The 22,297-nt window shown below is 38.7% G+C and overlaps 1 protein-coding gene across 4 annotated transcripts in view; it reads left to right on the top strand.

Annotated features, from left to right (window-relative positions):
* Window positions 1-22,297, top strand: part of plecb (plectin b) — a 242,075-nt gene that overhangs the window by 15,493 nt on the left and 204,285 nt on the right. For all 4 annotated transcript variants that reach the window (XM_059021366.1, XM_059021364.1, XM_059021394.1 and 1 more), the window contains exon 2: window positions 14,000-14,195. In XM_059021366.1, coding sequence (XP_058877349.1) covers window positions 14,006-14,195 — 190 coding nt within the window. In that variant the 5' untranslated portion in view covers window positions 14,000-14,005. The remainder of the gene's footprint in view (window positions 1-13,999; window positions 14,196-22,297) is intronic.

Here is a 22,297-nt window from a genome sequence, read left to right as displayed (position 1 = left end):
AGTCCCATGTGAGTTATGAGTTGTGAGTCAGTCTCATGTGAGTTATGAGTTGTGCATCAGTCTCATGTGAGTTATGAGTTGTGAGTCAGTCTCATGTGAGTTATGAGTTGTGCATCAGTCTCATGTGAGTTATGAGTTGTGCATCAGTCTCATGTGAGTTATGAGTTGTGCATCAGTCTCTTGTGAGTTATGAGTTGTGCATCAGTCTCATGTGAGTTATGAGTTGTGCATCAGTCTCTTGTGAGTTATGAGTTGTGCATCAGTCCCATGTGAGTTATGAGTTGTGCATCAGTCTCATGTGAGTTATGAGTTGTGCATCAGTCTCATGTGAGTTATGAGTTGTGAGTCAGTCTCATGTGAGTTATGAGTTGTGAGTCAGTCATTTGTGAGTTATGAGGTTGAGTCAGTTTCATGTGAGTTATGAGTTGTGAGTCAGTCTCATGTGAATTATGAGTTGTGCATCAGTCTCATGTGAGTTATGAGTTGTGCATCAGTCTCATGCGAATTATGAGTTGTGAGTCAGTCTCATGTGAATTATGAGTTGTGCATCAGTCTCATGTGAGTTATGAGTTGTGCATCAGTCTCATGCGAATTATGAGTTGTGAGTCAGTCTTATGTGAATTATGAGTTGTGCATCAGTCTCATGTGAGTTATGAGTTGTGCATCAGTCTCATGTGAGTTATGAGTTGTGAGTCAGTCTCATGTGAATTATGAGTTGTGCATCAGTCCCATGTGAGTTATGAGTTGTGCATCAGTCTCATGTGAGTTATGAGTTGTGAGTCAGTCTCATGTGAGTTATGAGTTGTGCATCAGTCTCATGTGAGTTATGAGTTGTGCATCAGTCTCATGTGAGTTATGAGTTGTGCATCAGTCTCATGTGAGTTATGAGTTGTGCATCAGTCTCATGTGAGTTATGAGTTGTGAGTCAGTCTCATGTGAGTTATGAGTTGTGCATCAGTCTCATGTGAGTTATGAGTTGTGCATCAGTCTCATGCGAATTATGAGTTGTGAGTCAGTCTCATGTGAATTATGAGTTGTGAGTCAGTCTCATGTGAGTTATGAGTTGTGCATCAGTCTCATGTGAGTTATGAGTTGTGCATCAGTCCCATGTGAATTATGAGTTGTGCATCAGTCTCATGTGAGTTATGAGTTGTGCATCAGTCTCATGTGAGTTATGAGTTGTGCATCAGTCTTATGTGAATTATGAGTTGTGCATCAGTCTCATGTGAGTTATGAGTTGTGCATCAGTCTCATGTGAGTTATGAGTTGTGCATCAGTCTCGTGAGTTATGAGTTGTGCATCAGTCTCATGTGAGTTATGAGTTGTGAGTCAGTCTCATGTGAGTTATGAGTTGTGAATCAGTCATTTGTGAGTTATGAGGTTGAGTCAGTTTCATGTGAGTTATGAGTTGTGAGTCAGTCTCATGTGAATTATGAGTTGTGCATCAGTCTCATGTGAGTTATGAGTTGTGCATCAGTCTCATGTGAGTTATGAGTTGTGAGTCAGTCATTTGTGAGTTATGAGGTTGAGTCAGTTTCATGTGAGTTATGAGTTGTGAGTCAGTCTCATGTGAGTTATGAGTTGTGAGTCAGTCTCATGTGAGTTATGAGTTGTGAGTCAGTCTCATGTGAGTTATGAGTTGTGAGTCATTCTCTTGTGAGTTATGAGTTGTGCATCAGTCTCATGCGAGTTATGAGTTGTGAGTCAGTCTCATGTGAGTTATGAGTTGTGAGTCAGTCTCATGTGAGTTATGAGTTGTGCATCAGTCTCATGTGAGTTATGAGTTGTGAGTCAGTCTCATGTGAGTTATGAGTTGTGCATCAGTCTCATGCGAATTATGAGTTGTGCATCAGTCTCATGTGAGTTATGAGTTGTGAGTCAGTCTCATGTGAGTTATGAGTTGTGCATCAGTCTCATGTGAGTTATGAGTTGTGCATCAGTCTCATGTGAGTTATGAGTTGTGCATCAGTCTCTTGTGAGTTATGAGTTGTGCATCAGTCCCATGTGAGTTATGAGTTGTGAGTCAGTCTCATGTGAGTTATGAGTTGTGCATCAGTCTCATGTGAGTTATGAGTTGTGAGTCAGTCTCATGTGAGTTATGAGTTGTGCATCAGTCTCATGTGAGTTATGAGTTGTGAGTCAGTCTCATGTGAGTTATGAGTTGTGCATCAGTCTCATGTGAGTTATGAGTTGTGAGTCAGTCTCATGTGAGTTATGAGTTGTGCATCAGTCTCATGCGAATTATGAGTTGTGCATCAGTCTCATGTGAGTTATGAGTTGTGAGTCAGTCTCATGTGAGTTATGAGTTGTGCATCAGTCTCATGTGAGTTATGAGTTGTGCATCAGTCTCATGTGAGTTATGAGTTGTGCATCAGTCTCTTGTGAGTTATGAGTTGTGCATCAGTCCCATGTGAGTTATGAGTTGTGAGTCAGTCTCATGTGAGTTATGAGTTGTGCATCAGTCTCATGTGAGTTATGAGTTGTGAGTCAGTCTCATGTGAGTTATGAGTTGTGCATCAGTCTCATGTGAGTTATGAGTTGTGCATCAGTCTCATGTGAGTTATGAGTTGTGCATCAGTCTCTTGTGAGTTATGAGTTGTGCATCAGTCTCATGTGAGTTATGAGTTGTGAGTCAGTCTCATGTGAGTTATGAGTTGTGCATCAGTCCCATGTGAGTTATGAGTTGTGCATCATTCCCATGTGAGTTATGAGTTGTGAGTCAGTCTCATGTGAGTTATGAGTTGTGAGTCAGTCTCATGTGAGTTATGAGTTGTGAGTCAGTCTCATGTGAGTTATGAGTTGTGCATCAGTCTCATGTGAGTTATGAGTTGTGAGTCAGTCTCATGTGAGTTATGAGTTGTGAGTCAGTCTCATGTGAGTTATGAGTTGTGCGTCAGTCTCATGTGAGTTATGAGTTGTGCATCAGTCTCATGTGAGTTATGAGTTGTGAGTCAGTCTCATGTGAGTTATGAGTTGTGCGTCAGTCTCATGTGAGTTATGAGTTGTGAGTCAGTCTCATGTGAGTTATGAGTTGTGCATCAGTCTCATGTGAGTTATGAGTTGTGCGTCAGTCTCATGTGAATTATGAGTTGTGCATCAGTCCCATGTGAGTTATGAGTTGTGCATCAGTCTCATGTGAGTTATGAGTTGTGCATCAGTCTCATGTGAGTTATGAGTTGTGCATCAGTCTCATGTGAGTTATGAGTTGTGAGTCAGTCTCATGTGAGTTATGAGTTGTGCATCAGTCTCATGTGAGTTATGAGTTGTGAGTCAGTCTCATGTGAGTTATGAGTTGTGCATCAGTCTCATGTGAGTTATGAGTTGTGCATCAGTCCCATGTGAGTTATGAGTTGTGCATCAGTCTCATGTGAGTTATGAGTTGTGAGTCAGTCTCATGCGAGTTATGAGTTGTGCATCAGTCTCATGTGAGTTATGAGTTGTGAGTCAGTCTCATGTGAGTTATGAGTTGTGCATCAGTCTCATGTGAATTATGAGTTGTGCATCAGTCCCATGTGAGTTATGAGTTGTGCATCAGTCTCATGTGAGTTATGAGTTGTGCATCAGTCTCATGTGAGTTATGAGTTGTGAGTCAGTCTCATGCGAGTTATGAGTTGTGCATCAGTCTCATGTGAGTTATGAGTTGTGAGTCAGTCTCATGTGAGTTATGAGTTGTGCATCAGTCTCATGTGAGTTATGAGTTGTGCATCAGTCTCATGTGAGTTATGAGTTGTGCATCAGTCTCATGTGAGTTATGAGTTGTGCATCAGTCTCATGCGAATTATGAGTTGTGCATCAGTCTCATGTGAGTTATGAGTTTGAGTCAGGCTCATGCAAATTATGAAGAGTTTCGCCCTCTAGCTTTTACTTCATTAGAAATATGATGAACATTGTTTTTTCTTTGTCAAACACACAAATTAACAAACTGAATATTTGCACAAAGTCACTGTACTGCTTTACAATTCTGCTATTGTGAAAACCCATTTGCAACTGATTTGAAAGATGCTATCCCTCAAGAGGTCCCTGCTGCAAGCCTTTGTTTCTAATGCTTTGTATCTCAATAACACAATTCTGGACAAATGGCGCCCATAGTAAGCAACTATTCCTAAATGCTGGGTATGGGCTGTAATTGGCCTCATCAATTCAACAGTTTTGGCAGAATTGATTTTAAATGAAAAACTTGCATTTTAAATTACAAACTTTAATTTTTCCTCAAAAGGCTTAATACAGTATGTTTAGATTTGGTGAATTGACAATACTGACTGTGGTTTAATTGTCTGTATAGAACTATCTCATGATTACTAATGGACATGAGAAACATTTACAACCATAGCAAAAAAAAGGCTAGGGTTCCCACAGGGAAATGCTAGCCACATCTCGAATGCCTTGCTGAATTATCGTATTTGTCAGTGAGGTAAGGGTAAGTGAGGGCTGTGCTGTGTTTTCAATAGCTCAGGCTTGTTTGTTTACTACCATTATCCTGGTATTGTGTGTGTTGTTACTGTGCTGTGTTTTCAGTAGCTCAGGCTTGTTGATTTACTACCATTATCTCGGTATTGTGTGGTTGATTACTGTGCTGTGTTTCATTGTAACACAGTTCCCCACAGCACCCTTCATGGTCACCTCACAGTGATACAGAGTCATTTTTGACTGCCAAGTAAAACATTTAAAATGTATTCTGTGGTTTTTGAACATTATTGATCACATGGCACGTGTTGAATAATTGAAGAGCTGAGGACCCAGATGCTTCCACCATACCCACTTTCATGCATGTATCCTCCTTTGGGGACGCAAAAACTTTATATGATGACATATGGAAGTACGCAAACGCATGATAGCCTCATATGAGGATACAACATCAAGCATGAAATGGTTAAGAAGTTTCACTATCTCAATATCAACATGGGACAGGACCTTTACAAACTCGAATCTCGAAGTAGCCTGATTACATTTTGCAGTGCAGCGATTTTTGTTTTAATTTCTGACAGGATATTAGAAATAGTATTTTCCAGTTTCTGTTTTTGTTAGGCCTTTAGTTGCAGAACCAGTGCTATGAAACCATTCTATACAGTAGTACCCTCCTGTATACAGCAGGGGTGGCCAGCTCTGGTCCAGGAGAGCCACAGTCCTGCAGGTTTTCTGGGTAGCTTAAATCACCCATGGCTACAGACCTGGAAAAAAGTTAGTATTGACTAATTAGAAAATAATTGGTTCAATTAAGTAACTGAGAACTCGGTGGAACCCTGGTTTCTCTCTATGGGCAATGGAAAGGTCAAGCTATGATTGTATCTGTGAATATGTAGTACATAGAGTACAGTTGGAAGGGTCTGCAGCTTAAATGCTTGAAAACTTGACCACAAACCAAATCCTTACAGACTTAAGGTATGCTTTGAGTTTCCATAGCTATTATAGGCCTGTCATCAATTTAGTTTAGACTGACACATAGTATTGATCTTATTGTGATTGCTAGCATCTGTCGCTGCTCATGATAACTTTGTAAAAGCAAGTACCATTGCATCAATTTGTCACGATCTTTGAAAGCACGTTTTAAAGAGTCTCAATTGTTGCTGGGATTTCCCAGACTGCTTTTTCTCGTGCATTGCCAGTTGTGCTCAATGCATTTTTGAGGCGAACAGCCAAATACCTATTTTTCCCTCAAAGCAGGGTGCACATACAAGCCTTAAAACAAACTTCTATTACATTTCTGGTTTCCCCAACATTGGGAGCAATAGACTGCACACATGTGCCGCTAACCCCTCCAGCTCATTCTGACCTTCTGTATAGGAATAGGAAACACACCTATTCTATTAGTGTGCACGTGGTGTGTCCTTCGCTTGGTTTCAGAGTGATACGGAACTGGAAGGACCGGTAGAGATCCCCATTGAATTGTATTGTGAAAAATAATTCGTGCGTGTTTTGTTTGTTTGCAGCACTGTTAGTAATTGTCTTTTGTTTTGTAAATTCACTAGACGGCTAACACGTCTCCGGAGCTGTCGCCTTGGGCCAGCACTACCCGAAACAACAACACCACAGTCACTGTTTATTGTTATCACCCACCTCAAGCACTACTGCACGCACCTGGACTGGTGATTGTGTTAGTATTACTGTGGGGCGGATATCATGTTATTATTTATTGGGTTTTTGTAAACCTTTATTATCGTTTCCTGCCGAGCTTTACACATTGGTGTGTATTGCCGGAGGATTATTGTTTGGTCACCAGACCGGGATTTATACAAAATAAAGACCCCTTTTCCAAACCGGATTACAGTTTTCCTTTGTGTGATTATTCCTGCACTGCATCACCTCTGCACCTGTTTCTACTCAGCAGCCACTTTGCCACAACACCATTGTCTGCAATGTAGCCGCATGATGTATTTTGTGTTACCAGTAGCCTACAGGCTAAAGTAAAAAGAAAGTGCGCTAGGTATTCATTTGATTTTACTACTGTACTATATACTGTATAGGACTACTGTACAGATTTATATTTTTACATAATGTAATGATTTATACAGCGCAATGATTTCTACATTTAAAATACACTGAGCACAATAATGTATGTGTGTGCGATTTTATTGTATTTTTTTAAACCCGACACCTCCTCATGTTGGACAAACATGTCCGGTTTAGTGAGGGGCTACTGTATGATTATGAAAAGCTTTTTGATAGAAACACATTTTTTATATGGGGGTGAAGGTGGGTGCCTCACTATAGAATCTGATCAGAATAAACTGCCTTTCATTACTTATTGGAAAAAATGTTGCACGACTCTCGCAATGCTAGAGATCTCGCTAAGATGATGCAACAGATATTTAAATTAGTATAGTGTGGCTCTCTTCATTAACATATTTTTTCTTAGTACATACGACAAAATGTATACTTTGCGAATTTTCGCAAGAAAAATGCAAATTGAGGTATGTTTGCACTGTGACTGGCCTATCTTAGTACAACTACCCCCCCCCCAGTCACAGCTTGGTGGATTTGAAATCAACAATTTAAATGTAACTGAAATAAATTCAAATAGATAATGGGGTCTCAGTGATATCGTATTTTCCAAACAGCCTGATATAAACTTGATGGCAGAGCCCCAAGTTAGTTACACAGGTCTTTATACTCAAGTGGAGGCTGTGTGGTCCAGTGGTTAAAGAAAAGGGCTTGTAACCAGGAGGTCCCCGGTTCAAATCCCTCCTCAGTCACTGACTCATTGTGTGACCCTGAGCAAGTCACTTAACCTCCTTGTGCTCCGTCTTTCGGGTGAGGCGTAATTGTAAGTGACTCTGCAGCTGATGCATAGTTCACACACCCTAGTCTCTGTAAGTCACCTTGGATAAAGGCATCTGCTAAATAAACAAATAATAATAAAAGTGGAGGATTAGTAATCACTGGGACCCGTTACTGAAAAGTGATTTGAAATTCTGAAGCTGTGTGGACCTGTAACAGCAGGTACAGTACTGACAGACACTACAGTAGATTGTGATGTCATGCCGTTGAGAAAACTTCAGAAGTGTGAGATTACAGTGGCCTGGAATCAGCAGATATCTCCACAGTAATACACTGTTGTTTAAATAATAATATCTTTATTTTATATAGGGCCTTTCATAGTGGACCACCATCACAAAGTGCTTTACAGAGGTAGGCTGTGAACTATGGATTATATGCAGAGTCACAATAAGACATTGATTTAACATCTCATCCGCAGGATGGAGCACAAGGAGGTTAAGTGACTTGCTCAGGGTCACACAGCGAGTCAGCAGAGGTGGGATTTGAACTGGTGACTTCCTGGTTACAAACCCTGGACTTTAACCACTGGACCACACTGCCTGCTTATATGGCTATAACGATATGTATAGCCTTATAGCAAAGTGGCTGCTGATTAAGACCAGATGCAGAGGTGATGCAGTGCAGAAATAATCACAAGTGAAAACTGTAATCCAATTTGGAAATGTTCTTTTTATTATTACACAAATCCTGGTCTGGCGACCAAACAATAATCCTCCGGCAATACACCCCTAGTGTAAAGCTCGGCAGGAAAATAATAATAATGATTTGTAAACAAAACAAATAATAACACGTTATCCGCTCCCACAATACTACTAACACAAATCACCAGTCCGGGTGCGTGCAGTAGTGCTTGAGGTGGGTGATAACAAATAACAGTGACTGTGGTGTTGTTGTTCCGGGTAGTGCTGGCCCAAGGCGACAGTTCCGGAGACGTGTTAGCCGTCTAGTGAATTTACAAACAAAAGACAATTACTAACAGTAACAAAAACAAACAAAACACGCACAAATACTTTTTGTTTCTTTTTGGGAACTCTCCAGGTCCTTCCAGTTCCGTTCTTCTCTGAACACAAGCAAAGGAAAAGATTTACGATTCTCCGGCCCCCTTTATGCAATCATGCATGACCCCTTGGTAAATGATTACAGCTGACTCTATTGCCTGTAGCTGCTACCTCGTTTACCTTCCGAGTCAATACGTTGCTGCAACGGAGCCTTGTCTTTTTCCAGGCTGACTGACTTTCCAACCCAAGAAATGAACTGTCAGGCCAACCCATCCAAAGCCTTTCCCTTTCGCTACTTAGCGCCCTCCCAGGTCGGGAGGGAGATTTACAACCAGAACTCATATTTCCGTCACAAGCCTATACTGTATAGCCTGTTGCTTTCTAATAATAAAGCTGTCTCAATGCATATTATATAACAATATGCACATGCATATTTTCAGTTGCATAAAGGTATTTCTGAAGAGTCTACACTTTGAATTTTTTTTGGCTTCTTGTTTTCAATGCATTGATTATTGCCTATTAGATTGCTTATTGCCGATTAGCTACGCGATATCTGATGTCTGATATCCAATCAGTAAAGTGGCTGATGATTGCACCACAGCTGTACAGAGAAGGTGTAGTAATGTAAGTCTTGGAGGGGTGACCCCCAGGGCTGCAGACGTGGAAAGCACTCAGTTCCTAACCTGAGCCACATTCCACAGTGAGACGGCAGGACTGAAAATGCAAGCTGTCAACCACAGTGTTATCAGCATTGAAAGATGTGTTTGAAATAATGTCTCAGTTGGACCGAAGTGCAGATACACAACAGATGCGAGGCAGGTAATAATCTGGAAACAACAAGGCTTGAGGGCCATGTGCAACTCAACAATAATCACTTCTGAATACATACTCTACAGAGCATTGCAATTGCACAACCCCTAAAGGAGGTGGCTCATTGAAATTGGGGCAATGCCAATGTTCTATAACAAAGTGTGGCAAAGTGGTTGCAGTGCGCAGGTGTAGTGGTGATGCAGTGCTCAGGAATAACAGACACAGGACAGTTCAAGGTGAAAACAGCTCTTTATTTGGCTGGGTTGGCGTGCTCGCAACTCTTAAATAATAATAACTGGCTCTACACACCAATGTGTATTGCTCAGTTAAACCACAAGGTTTAGTCCCGAAATAATAAGACACTAAACAAGACACACACAAACACAACACGGTCACAAGTCCAGAGTGAGTGCTCTCAGTGAAAGTGGTGATTTACAGGTTTATACGTGCACAGTGGTGAAGTGTAGTCTGGGTTTAATAGCTGGTTGTTTAGCTATAGCTCCTGGAGTTTAGCCTTCTATAATGACAAATATAACTGTTAAATAGACAGGCAATGCAACATTCAAAAACTCACAGTTTCTTTTTTGTTCATACGTCCTTTACAGGTCTTTCCATAACAAAGAAACAGATTGCTTGGCCACATTCCCTGATATACCTTCAGCCACGCCCCCTTCGGTAGCGAGTGCAATCACAAATGCTCCAATTCATGACTGACACATCACCTACCGCATTAGGCGATGGCTTCTGGTATTGTGACTCCACCCCCTTTCTGAATGGCTGACTTCCAACTGACCCTGGAATGAACTGCCGAACCATCCAGTTTGGGGGACCCCGTTTCTGTTATACCGCGCCCTCACAGGTCGGGAGGGAGATTGTTGACTAGGATTCATTCGTTCTCTGTCACACAAAGCCTGGTATATTGTTATCTTGGAACTAACCAAATTATTAATAAAATATGAACTGTAAAACAGCATGGTTCTTTTTCTTATATGGTTCAGTAGCAAATTACTTGTTTTAAATTGTATTCAGTGGATTAAGCAAGCTGAAGCCAAGTTCTTATTTACAGGAGGAACTTGGGGGCGGTTTTTAATACTTAGATCACGGAACACACATGTAGAGTTACCCTGAGGGTACATTTATGCACTTACAAGACAGTTTTGGAATGCACATTTAAGCAAACGAATTGACTTAATTAAAAAAAAGAAGTCCTGGGAATGCAAATATTTTCTAAAACACTTTTAAGATGTTCTTGTATGCCTATAATTTCTGCTGTGTTCCCACCCCTGTGTACACTATATTGGCTTATTTTGTGTCTTGCTGTCTCTGCAATAACTAATGTGCAAACACATGCACTGGGATGTGTAACAACTACTGGAAGACCTTTCAGTGTATTATTATTATTATTATTATTTATTTCTTAGCAGACGCCCTTATCCAGGGCGACTTACAATTGTTACAAGATATCACATTATTTTGTACATTCAATTACATTGTATGGTTTACTGTTTCATTTTGTTAAGGCATACGTACATTGTTGCTGTGTCAACATGAACATTGGTATCTGGACTGATTCGTTTGGATAGTCAGATTATTACTATGAAATTGTCATTATGACATAATCATCTCCAATCAAGAAACCTCCAAAACTAACTTTGTATGATAGCACCCCTTTAAATACAGTGCATTAGGTACAGTCATGTCCTGCAGTTACACACAATGGAGGGTTCATATAGTCAAGGCTTTAGTGATGCTGTAACAATGCAAGTTGTCTTTTCAATTGTCAGGGCCCAATTCATAGGGCAGCAGTGTGGAGTAGTGGTTAGGGCACTGGACTCTTGACCGGAGGGTTGTGGGTTCAATCCCCAGTGGGGGACACTGCTGTTGTACCCTTGAGCAAGGTACTTTACCTAGATTGCTCCAGTAAAAACCCAACTGTATAAATGGGCAATTGTATGTAAAAATAATGTGATAACTGTATAATGTGAAATAATGTATAATGTGATATCTTGTAACAATTGTAAGTCGCCCTGGATAAGGGCGTCTGCTAAGAAATGAATAATAATAATAATAATAATTCAATATTTGCATTGCAGAATTTTATTTAACACTAGAACCGCCAGATTTTCGAACTACCTAGAACTGCCACGTGGGTCATTTTGACCCATACATTTTTAAACTGCTTCGTTATGAAAATGAAAGACATACTATCAGGTATCAACTGGAAAGTTTTATTCATGAATATCATATCTAACATTTGCATCGCAGAAACACCGTATTTAAATGGAAAATTAAACATAAAGGCTTTATTTTCAAAATGAGTGCATATACAGCATGACTACAAATAGTGAAAAAATATAATAAAATACACATTTCAAAAGAAACGGGTATTTTCATATACCTGTGTACAGCTGTAAACGGGTATATGTACACACAAAACTGTAAAACCAAAATAATTGTTTCTAATACTACATAAAAAGAAAATATAACACTACTTCCGATATGACGGCTGCATTGTACTCTATGCTGCGTACACGTCTGCCTGCTGGCTCTGTGCCTGCATCCAGGAGTTGTGACGCAGTTCCATTGAACACAATTGTGTAAACTGGTACATACAAACCTTTAAAACTAAAAATTTTTTTTCTAAAAGTACTATATCAAAAATAATATATAACATACATTTCATATTAGGCACATAAGTTGTTATCCTACCTGTCATTTCAGTTTGCTGTATGCATCTGAGTGCAGCTTGCCATATTCCCATCAAAATAACTACTTTCAAGATTAAATATTTCCTTCTGATATATTCCCAGTTGTATTTCTGGAACAAAATGAAGGATTGATGTCTCCCAGGTACATTGAGAAATGAAGCAACTAGGCTTTCACTGAGTTGGCAATTGTACAAATCCACAATCATAGCAATCTCTTGTTTGCTGCAATGTCTTGTTTGCTGCATATACACAAAAATAGAAAATCTTACGTTATATTAAAAAAAACTTTTTGCGATTCTGGCTATCAAACACCATCATGATATTTAATTAATATCTTTAGGAAAAGTCAAAAACGGACATACACATACGATTTACAATGGAAGAGTAAGTAACATTTTAAATCCAAAATGGGTCAAATTGACCCGCATGGCGGTTCTAGTGCTAAAGCTACTGGTGTCTATTATTTAGGTCTAAACCAAAGACATCATTGGCATATCACATTTGGATCTGTAATTTTATTTACTTTTAAGGACAAACATAAATACCCTTAAGAGACTTGCACACACTGTTGGCCATGTTGCTTTTCTCAAAGTATCTTCTTTTAATAATTGAAACAGTGGTGGACGATATTTAGATTTACCACATCAGCTGTCTCTCTGCTGTTCATTGGCTGCAGTACCATTTTCCTCCAAATTGCCTGACTAAACTTATTGGCAAGCAATTTATCTTTTAATTAAACACATCACTTATTTTGAAAATGAAGCCTAAAAAGAATGCAATGTTGGCCTACAGACACATTACTTTAGGGGCCAACAGCTGGTATCAATTTCTAAGAGCTTTCAAAATGGTGATCAAAGTAATCGCTAATGTCAATAACTCAGCCATGAACACAGCCATTGCTGGCCATTTAGAACCTGCTACTGACAAAACCAATTTATAGGAAATATCCAATCTTGTAATCCCTTGTAGAGTTCCAGAGCAGACAGAGTCATTGGTGGTTAACTGTAGCGCAAGTAAAGATGAAGTATACCCCACAGGGATAACCTGTACACATTGTGTCACACTGTAGAGTTTTGCACTTAACTACAGAACCGCTTGTTGAAGTGTGATGCAGCTTCAGTCAGTAGTTCTCTTGATGCAATGAAAAGAGCAATAGAATGTTTTCTATTATGAACTGCTTCTTTAAGAAGGCTAAACATATTGATGAAAACGACAGCAACAGTGCATCAACTACAACTGTGTGCACAAACACAGACGAAGCATTGTGGAAATACTTGTAGAAATCAGATAAACGCATTACCTATTATATGTGTTACTAGAAGTTCAGTATTATACAAATAAAATGTGAATTCATATAATAATTCCTGTTTAAGAAAATCTATATTCCAGAGGTCTTTTAGGACTATGCTACTAGCTTTACTGTAGTTTTGTAAAGCCGTGACGGGGGATGGGTTTCAGTGACATGCTTGTTTTTTGTAGTGGGAAGCGATACTAACAACAAGAGAATGAAAGCACACTTTTATTATCTAGTATTTATTGAAGGATTCATGTTCTGGAACGTCATTTCTTGCCATACATTAAATCTATTAGAGCAAGAATAGAATGACCTTCTAGCTGGTCATTCCATGTGTACGTCTACACCCATAGTGACCTGCCTTAACAGAGGCAGCATTATTAACCAGTTTGAATTCCTGCGCTGTTCAGAGCTAGCAGTGTCTTGAAGTCGTTTGTTCTATTTATAATAGAGAAATACCAAACTGTCTGCACTGAACCTTTGGGACTGTAGACTGGAATGAAATCCGTTGGTCTGTCAAAGAGATGGCCTATAGGGTTGCCAATGCACAGCTTTACAAAAACCTGTTTAGGGTGCTGTGTCTCCTTCATATAAAAATCATTTGTTCTCAAAGTTACTTAACTACCAGTAATCCTATACTGTATACAGTAGAATTGACACCATGGCTTGCTTCGGCCTTGTACCAGTACTGTCCTTTATTTTAGCTCCTCAGAGGAAATAGCATTGATGTTTAAATGAAACTGAACCTCAAATGAACCTTTGTGGCCCACCTTAGCTTGTTGTTGTTGAACACGATTTACATTTTGCACAGAAAACACAACCCTTGTCTTGAGCACTCCATGAGCTGGTTATCTCAGCCTGGGTCTCAGGGCTTCCCTGCCCCTTCTTAATGCCCTCTCTGTGTGTCTGTTCAGAAGCCCATGTCTGGGAGGAAGGAGAAGACGAAGGTTCCTGCGGAGGAGAGCTCCAGCGGGGGGAGCAGCTCTCCCAGCCCGGGGGACACTCTGCCCTGGAACCTGTCCAAGCACCAGAGAACCAAGCGGTCCAAATCAGCGTCCGGGAATGGGACCGTGCTGGACCCAGCAGAGAGGGCCGTCCTCCGCATTGCAGGTAGGAGGAGCAGGCGCTGGTCTGAATACTGTATATACTAAAGCCTGTATTACAGAAACAAATACAAAAAGTGGGCTATATTTTAAGGATATGAAGATGATGCCATCTCCCCAACCTGCTCTACTATGGGCATTTTTTTTGGTGGCCAAAAAAGAAAGAAACTTTTACGCACACTACTTGAAAAATGAATTACTAACATCTGCCTAACAATACTACTCCATTCATTAAAATATTGTACATGTTTTTGCATTTTAAATTCTTCACATTCAAGAAACTAAATAAACTTCATTCCCGCCTCACAGTGTATTTGCCCAAGGTTTTTGTCAGGGGTGGGAATGTTGATGACCAGCCAAGTGACGGTAGCCAGGGGTTTTGTGATACCAATGCAGAACAGCAGGTTCCGCATCAAGGTTTTCCAGTAATGGTCCATTCATGCTGATCACAATTAGATTATCAATATCAGCAAGATCGGATCGTGCTTTTAATCCTGTTTTGGGCACTGAATCCTCGCTTACAAGCAGCAGTGTTTGTTGGTATTGTAAGGCTGTAAGAATTACTCTTAGTGCTGAGAAACGTTTGCTGTTGTAGAAACCCTTTGTAGCACCAGTCAGGGTGGCCAGATCTTTAGCAGCTGATTTGAAGTCTTTCCACTCTTGCAGAAGGAGAGATATTATTTCTGCTTCATCAGTGGAAAATCCAGTTGCCTTTTTAAGTAAAGGCGTGAACCTGAAACCCAGTTCAGTGATTTCTGTTACTACATAGTTTGTCAGCTCTTTGGTGGCCAAGAGGATGTCAAACACCTGGAACAGCTGCAATTGTGCATTGTTCCACATTGGCTCAAAATGATCTACTAAGTATTGTTTAAGTTCAGCACACATTTTACTTTTAATGTCCTGCTTATATGACTCAGTCAATGACCTTGCTCATGTCCGGAAGCTGCTTAACTCCTCCCTCTGTATCTTTTCTCTGTTTTTCTGGGGTTAGGTGACTGGCAGCTGGTGGTGGTAGAGGCATGTGGACCTGATTCAATGCTAGTGAGAAAATTACGTTCATAGCATCCAGGTCTGCACTAAAGCTTTTCTATTTCCAGTATAGTGCTTTCCACGTTTGGGTTTATTATGGTCACCAACAGGCTGTCAGACTGAAACACTTTTGACAACCTAGACAATTACATGAACCAGGTTTTCCTTCCATCTTTCAGAAACTTCAGCATGCCTTTTGCTTCATCAGATACTGAAGATGCTTCAATATTTTCCAAGTGGCATACAACTGGATCAAAATTTTTAAGCGAAGTACCAACTGCATCAAGTTGGCTACTTACCCATCTCATAGAGTAAACCTCTACAAATGTCCACAGTTCAGTGTGTAGCAATTTGCTTGTTAACTCCAGCTCTGTCATTCTTTTGGGTGAAGAATGATAGACGCCAAAGAGATCTTACAGTTCGTTCAGTCTCTCTTACAACAGGCATTTCTCTTTGGGAATCGAGAACTGCAAGCTGCAAAGGTGTGCCACACAATGTACACTGGTCAGCCATGACAAGGACTGTTTCAATTGAGTTGAAACTCCCACATGCTTTCCTCGCATAACTGCAGCACCAGCAGTGCCTTTGCATTTCTGTAATAGCTCCACTAGATAAGGGAAATTTCTCAAGGCTTTATCTCTTGAAGCAATATGATGTACATAATTCTTCATTCATACGCAAGAAACACATGTCCATAGTTGTTTTTATCTGGAACAGTTTAGGCTTTGTCTGCCTGAAAACACATTACATGAGCCTTACTTGTATCATGGATTGTGATATGTTCCAGTTTACAGTAGAATGGTCAGCCACATTTGGGTGTGTTTTGCATATGGTGCAGAACATCACCATGCTCTCTGAATCAAAGGAAAGCCATTCATACTGACATTGACACGTTTGGTCACGTGACTGTACAGGCCCGCACTATCTCATGGGGTGCAGTTTCTCATGCTACACTGCTGAAAGTTGCCATTCTGATCTAAATGTTCTCTTAGGTTTTCCTACACTGCTTTACGGGTGTGTTGCTGTGTCCCTCAAACTGCAGTTGAACTTGAATGTTGTTGGACCTCACTGTTGCTCACATTAGTTACACCAGAAATGTGGTCATTCTGAAATACTATTTGGTCAGTTGTCTGCAGTTGTAACATGTATCTGGAGTACGAGAAAATATAATGGCAAGATAAACCAACAGGACTCCTAGCACAACTGAGAATTGTGAGGGTCTGGAACCAACTCCCCAGTAATGTTGTTGAAGCTGAAACCCTGGGATCCTTCAAGAAGCTGCTTGATGAGATTCTGGGATCAATAAGCTACTAACAACCAAACGAGCAAGAACGGCTGAATGGCCTCTTCTCGTTTGTAAACTTTCTTATGTTCCTGAGGTGCTTAACCTGTCCACAGTGTAAATGCAGAGCAATCCTTGTAATCTTTTAATGTACATCTTGTAATACCAAACCCACAGCTGTGTTTAAATATAAACGTTAACAAAAAGGATATGGTAAAATTCTCAATTTACAACGAAATTTCAGTGTTCAGATTATTTATTTTTACAGCGGACACCAAGGTATACCTGTTGAAATTAAAAGGCAAGTATATTACTGTTACTGTTTTTGTTTTAAAAGGTAAAGTTAAAAACAAATCTATTTTTTCCTTTTGACTAGAAGCGTGTGTTAAAAACACATTAAATACATGTTAAATACATTAAATATATATTTACTTTGCACAAATACTAAAATATTGTATGTATGTTGCATGAATAAATATATCTGAAACAAAAGTTATCAAAAGTGCACAGCCATTTAAAGTGCAGACACCAAAAACACAAGCCAAGTTTCAAGAAACCATTGGGGCAACCTTGACCCCCACCGCTTTTACAGTTGTGCCTATTTGCTTTGTGTCACATCCATGCAACCTCCGAAAACAGCAGCACACATTCTCCCCACTCATTCACTCACTCCCTGTTCCCATGCTAAGTAACGGCTTGACCCGTTCCCTTTACAATACATAAAAGACAGACGAGACAAACTGAACAGTCAACAAGTTCTGCAACAAAGCAATTGTCTGGGTCGTTACAATATATTTTTTAATTTGAAAGTAAAAATATATGAAAGCATGACGACCTTTATGTACAAAAATTTTCACTAATACACAATTGAAAAATAACTTGAGTAATTATTTTTGTTTCATACAGTATTAAATGGCAGTTTTTATATCTGATAGTGCAAAATAAATAAACAAATATCTATATAAAGAAATAAATACATGTCTATGTATTGATTTATGTATTAATTTATTTCAATATTTATTAATGTATTTATTTATTTATTTATTTTTTGCTTTTACCAAATAAGCGCTGACAGTATATAACACAACACGTTTGCAAACTGAAGGTTATAGTTTCATCAAACCCCACACACGCCAGGCCTTTTTTATATTCATATTTTTTCCAGGAAAATGTTCCATTTTAAAACATATAAATGATACAGATGTCAAAATAAATGCATTCCCCATTATATTTCCATATTGACAAAACAAGTGAATTGTCATTAAACTCGGATGTCCTATAATATACATATATCCATATATTTATGGATAAAAGTGCCTAAAACGGGAGAAAAAGGAGAAGGACATTTTTACCTTACTTTGGCGGCTTATTTCTCTTACTGTATGACAGGTATTGACTTTTTTCTACATTTCACCTAAGAGTGTTGAGAACTACAAATTAAAAATGAAATGATACTTTTGGCTGATTTGCTTTTGCTGCGCCAATCACCTGAAAACACATAAACAATCCGTGCTCTATAGAGTCTCTGGCAGTTCTCGCTGATAACTTTGCACGAGGAACTACCGTTCCTCTCAATTTAAGTTCAAATCTTTGTAGCCGTGACCATTCCTTGAAATTGTCTATTTTTAACCTTGACTGTGCTTGACTTTTACATATTTTAACCGTGACAAAATCACATCCCTAATTATTATTACAATATTATTGTTACAGTTTAGTTTGCATGAATCCGTAAGTACCTGTAACAGTTACTTCTTGCTCAACGGTGGCTTTTCTGTAACTGTTGGTTTCTCACCTCAGTCATGTGATAGGGGCTCTTTGGCTATTGACTTAACTGTGCAATATTGGTCCAACAACAACATCATTAGTTTGGTAAAAATGTCGACAGGGAGCAAAACAAAGGGAAAGAGCAAGTCAGCTGGTTGGAGTTGCTTTTCATTCACTGATGACACCCAAAAAAAAGTAAAATGCATTATATGCAAAAAAAAAAAAAAAATCCTTGCATACAATCAGACAGCTTGTCCAATGTGAAAACACCTGGGGACTTTTCACCCTGAACAGAAAACATCCTGCTTAAAATCCAATCCCCAGGTAGGCTCTATGTCTTTTTTTATAATCCTTCATAACACAAAAAAACGCTGTAAAGTGTATATGCTACAGCCCACTAAGGTCTGTAAAACTGTAAGATATTTTAATTACTATTTCATAATTATTTGTGCTGTGAATGTTTCTCTAGTTATTTACTGTTACCATCATTACGTAATGCATCTTTTAAGCCAATGCAATTTCAGGTGGCCTGGTTTCAAAAGGGTATTATTTTATTAAGAACATATTTCCCAGACAAATAAAAGTGTCAACAAAATAACAATAATCATTACCACAGCATACCATGTAAACCAGAATTTTAAACCGAGAATTTTATATTTAATAGCTTATTGTAATGTTAAGCCACTGCTGTAGTACAATATCTTGGATAACAACAAAATAGACAAATCACACAGTTTATTAAGTAACAGTTGTTGAAAAATATACTCCTAGGCAGAATATACTAGTCAGGTAGTTTCAAGATAAGGGTTTACCTCATAACAGAGAGGGCCTCTTTCAGGCAAAACAGGAGATGTGGACATGGCTGTCAGATTCAAAGAACTTGTACACATTTCTTAGTTTATATATATATGTATTAATAATATAATATAGTTAATAATATATGTATATGCCTCAACATACAGTTTCATAACAGTATACTTTCTTATGTGGTTTCTGTTGTGTTCACACTTATCTTATTTAAGCAGTTTCTTATCAGAAACCACAGCTGCTCCTCTGCCATGTACCATCTCTTCCATGCTTGCATCATCTTACACAAACCTGTTTTCAAGCATGCTTCATTCAATTTGATCTCTTCATATTATTTCTAATATCAAACCCTCCTTTAGTTCATTTCTAACTCTATAACTGTAAGCTCATGATGGTTGTTTTTGTGCATTCCCATCAGATCCCAGAGATGGTATCACAGATTTATAATACAAGACAAGCAGAATATCCAAGACAAAGATTTAATAATAATAATAATAATAATAATAATAATAATAATAATAATAATAATAATAATAATAATAATAATTAAAAAAAAAAAAAAAAACTATCACCCTGTCACATGATTATTATTACCATAACATTTCTTTTAAACTGTTATTTTACGGTTGCACTTACTCATATCCATCCAGCGTGAAGCTTGCTTGGCTTAAAAAGAAAAACTTTTTTTTTTTTTGAGCAAATCTCATCAATATTACAAGCTATATTCAAATTAAGAGTGGTACTTTGATCTGTCTTTTGTATTTTAAATCACACCAGATTTTCTCCAGTTTAACATAAAAATACATCTTACTTTTGATACTGTACCAAACACGTCATCTGTTTAATGGGGTTTACTGGATATCTTATTAACCTGTGATGTAATACCAGCAAGGATATACTTCTGTGTCCTCTGGGGCTTGAGTTACATTTTCACTCATCACATCTGCAGTTGCATTTGGCTTTTTGCCAGTGTTGGTTGTACAGTTAAATGTTTTGCTCTAACAATAATGACTCTGCTTGTGTCGGTGTACGGTTGACAGACAGGCGATTTAGAATTAAGACAAGCTTGTGGTTGGCTCACTTTCGTGCAAGTCTGAATTCAGCTTTTTTGACACTATTTTAAGGAAGCGCTCTTTCTCCAAAGGCAGTGTGTTAATGCAATGTCATGTTTAAATATTTTTGGCACAGTTGCTTTTACTGTTGAATAAGGCAAGATGAGCTTTTGGGTATCATTACAAGCCAAGATACAGAGCTGATAAGATACAGAGCTGATAAGATACAGAGCTGATAAGATACAGAGCTGATAAGATACAGAGCTGATAAGATACAGAGATGCTATGGTTTTGGGTGGCTATGCTGTATTAATGCAGCTCGCTTCGTTATGATTTACAGCTGACAGTGTAAAGGTGACTTTATTTAATTAAATCTCTCAATCCTTTATCATTAACTAGCAGCAACATGGACTGATATAATTGCACAGATAACTCTATTAGAGTGACTTGGGACAACCGGTTTTCACCAGTACGCAATCCTAACTGGGAATGGGACCGTCCCTCTTCAAACCAATTTAATCTTGGTCTGAGGCTGACAGGAAAAATAAAGGGACTGGTTTCAAAAGGCTTTCAACCTGGGGCCAGTGTTACACGCCACTCTGCCTCCTTATGCAGTGTGGAGTAGTGGTTAGGGCTCTGGACTCTTGACCGGAGCGTCATGGGTTCAATCCCAGCTGGGGGACACTGCTGCTGTACCCTTGAGCAATGTACTTTACCTAGATTGCTCCAGTAAAAACCCAACTGTATAAATGGGTAATTGTATGTAATAATAATGTGTAAAAAAAAAAGAAAAAGAAAAAAAAAATGTAATTGTATGTAAAAATAATGTGATATCTTGTAACAATTGTAAGTCGCCCTGGATAAGGGCATCTGCTAAGAAATAAATAATAATATTCTATTCAATTTCAGTGTATTTTATTTACTGTATATAGCACCTTTCATACCCACAGCATCTCAAAGCACTTTACATGTCAGCTAAAACAGAAAGAAGCCTGCAGCATCAAGAAGTAGTAAAAATTACAAAATAATAATAATAATAATAATAATAATAATAAACAAAAATCCTAATAAAACAACTGAAGGGAAATGAATAAGAATGATAGATAAAACACACCGTTACAGAAGCAAGCAAATGAAATAGATGCAAACAATTTTATTTGTAAGTCAGGTTAAAAATGACCACCTCAATGGAAATAGGCTGTTTCTTGAAGCCCACTTGTCTACTTGGGAATCTGATTGGGACAATCCATGAAAGGTGGTCTGTGTCAGCATTAACTGGCTTGTACGTGTACATGCTTTCCAGCAGAGTAAGGGGTCCTCCTCGCAGCCAAGCGCATGGAGAAGAGTAATGAGCTTCGATCAGTGTGTTGATTTGAAGGGCTTAGCTGTAGGCTCCTGATGTACTGTTTGCATGAATAGCACATAATCATGTATTATGAATGGGAAGCGATGTTTGCTGTCCTATTCTCTGTCAGAGACAGGTAACCTTTGTGTCTCGTTTTGAGATATTATGTATGTGTTTAATACCACCTGGCTGTTGCTCATACGAATCCCAGCAGACCAGCCCGTGTTTTATGCTGGTCAAAATGGGATGTGCTTGATATATGATTGGAATGCTTGTAGTTAAAGTCAGTTGTGGACTCTAATTAGTCTGTTTATGTTTTTTGTCTCTATTTCCACAGTTACAGGTACAGTAAGATTAGAACTTGACGCCACATTAGTTTCCTGTTGGAAGCTGATGTGGTCCTTTTATCTGTAATACACGATTATCTGTAATACACGATTACAGCATAAAAAATCTACTTCACCTAAATCAAAGTGAAATGAAATCTGAAAAGCAAAATGATGAACAGTAAAACAGTGGTCTGGTGAGAATGGTGTCATGCTAAGGAGAGGATATATATATATATATTTTTTATTTCACCTTTAAAATATTTTATGAAAAAAAGTACAGTTTTGGGTTATGTGTTGTAAATAGATAAATTAAATAAATAATAATGGCTAAAGAAACGCATTCAGTAAATTCAGTAAATCGTGTAAACTCATAGGAGACACAGCGGTTGGCTTTCCCCTGGTCCTCCTGTGATTAATTCCTGTGTACCACTGTGCTGATTTCTCTGTTATATTTCTCCCATTACTGGTTGCCTGGCAACAGCTGTCACAGTCTCCTTCCCC

This window comes from Acipenser ruthenus, chromosome 4, assembly GCF_902713425.1.
Source record: "Acipenser ruthenus chromosome 4, fAciRut3.2 maternal haplotype, whole genome shotgun sequence".
NCBI lineage: Eukaryota > Metazoa > Chordata > Actinopteri > Acipenseriformes > Acipenseridae > Acipenser > Acipenser ruthenus.
Note: the sequence above shows the minus strand (reverse complement) of the source record. Positions and strands in the feature narration are given on the sequence as shown.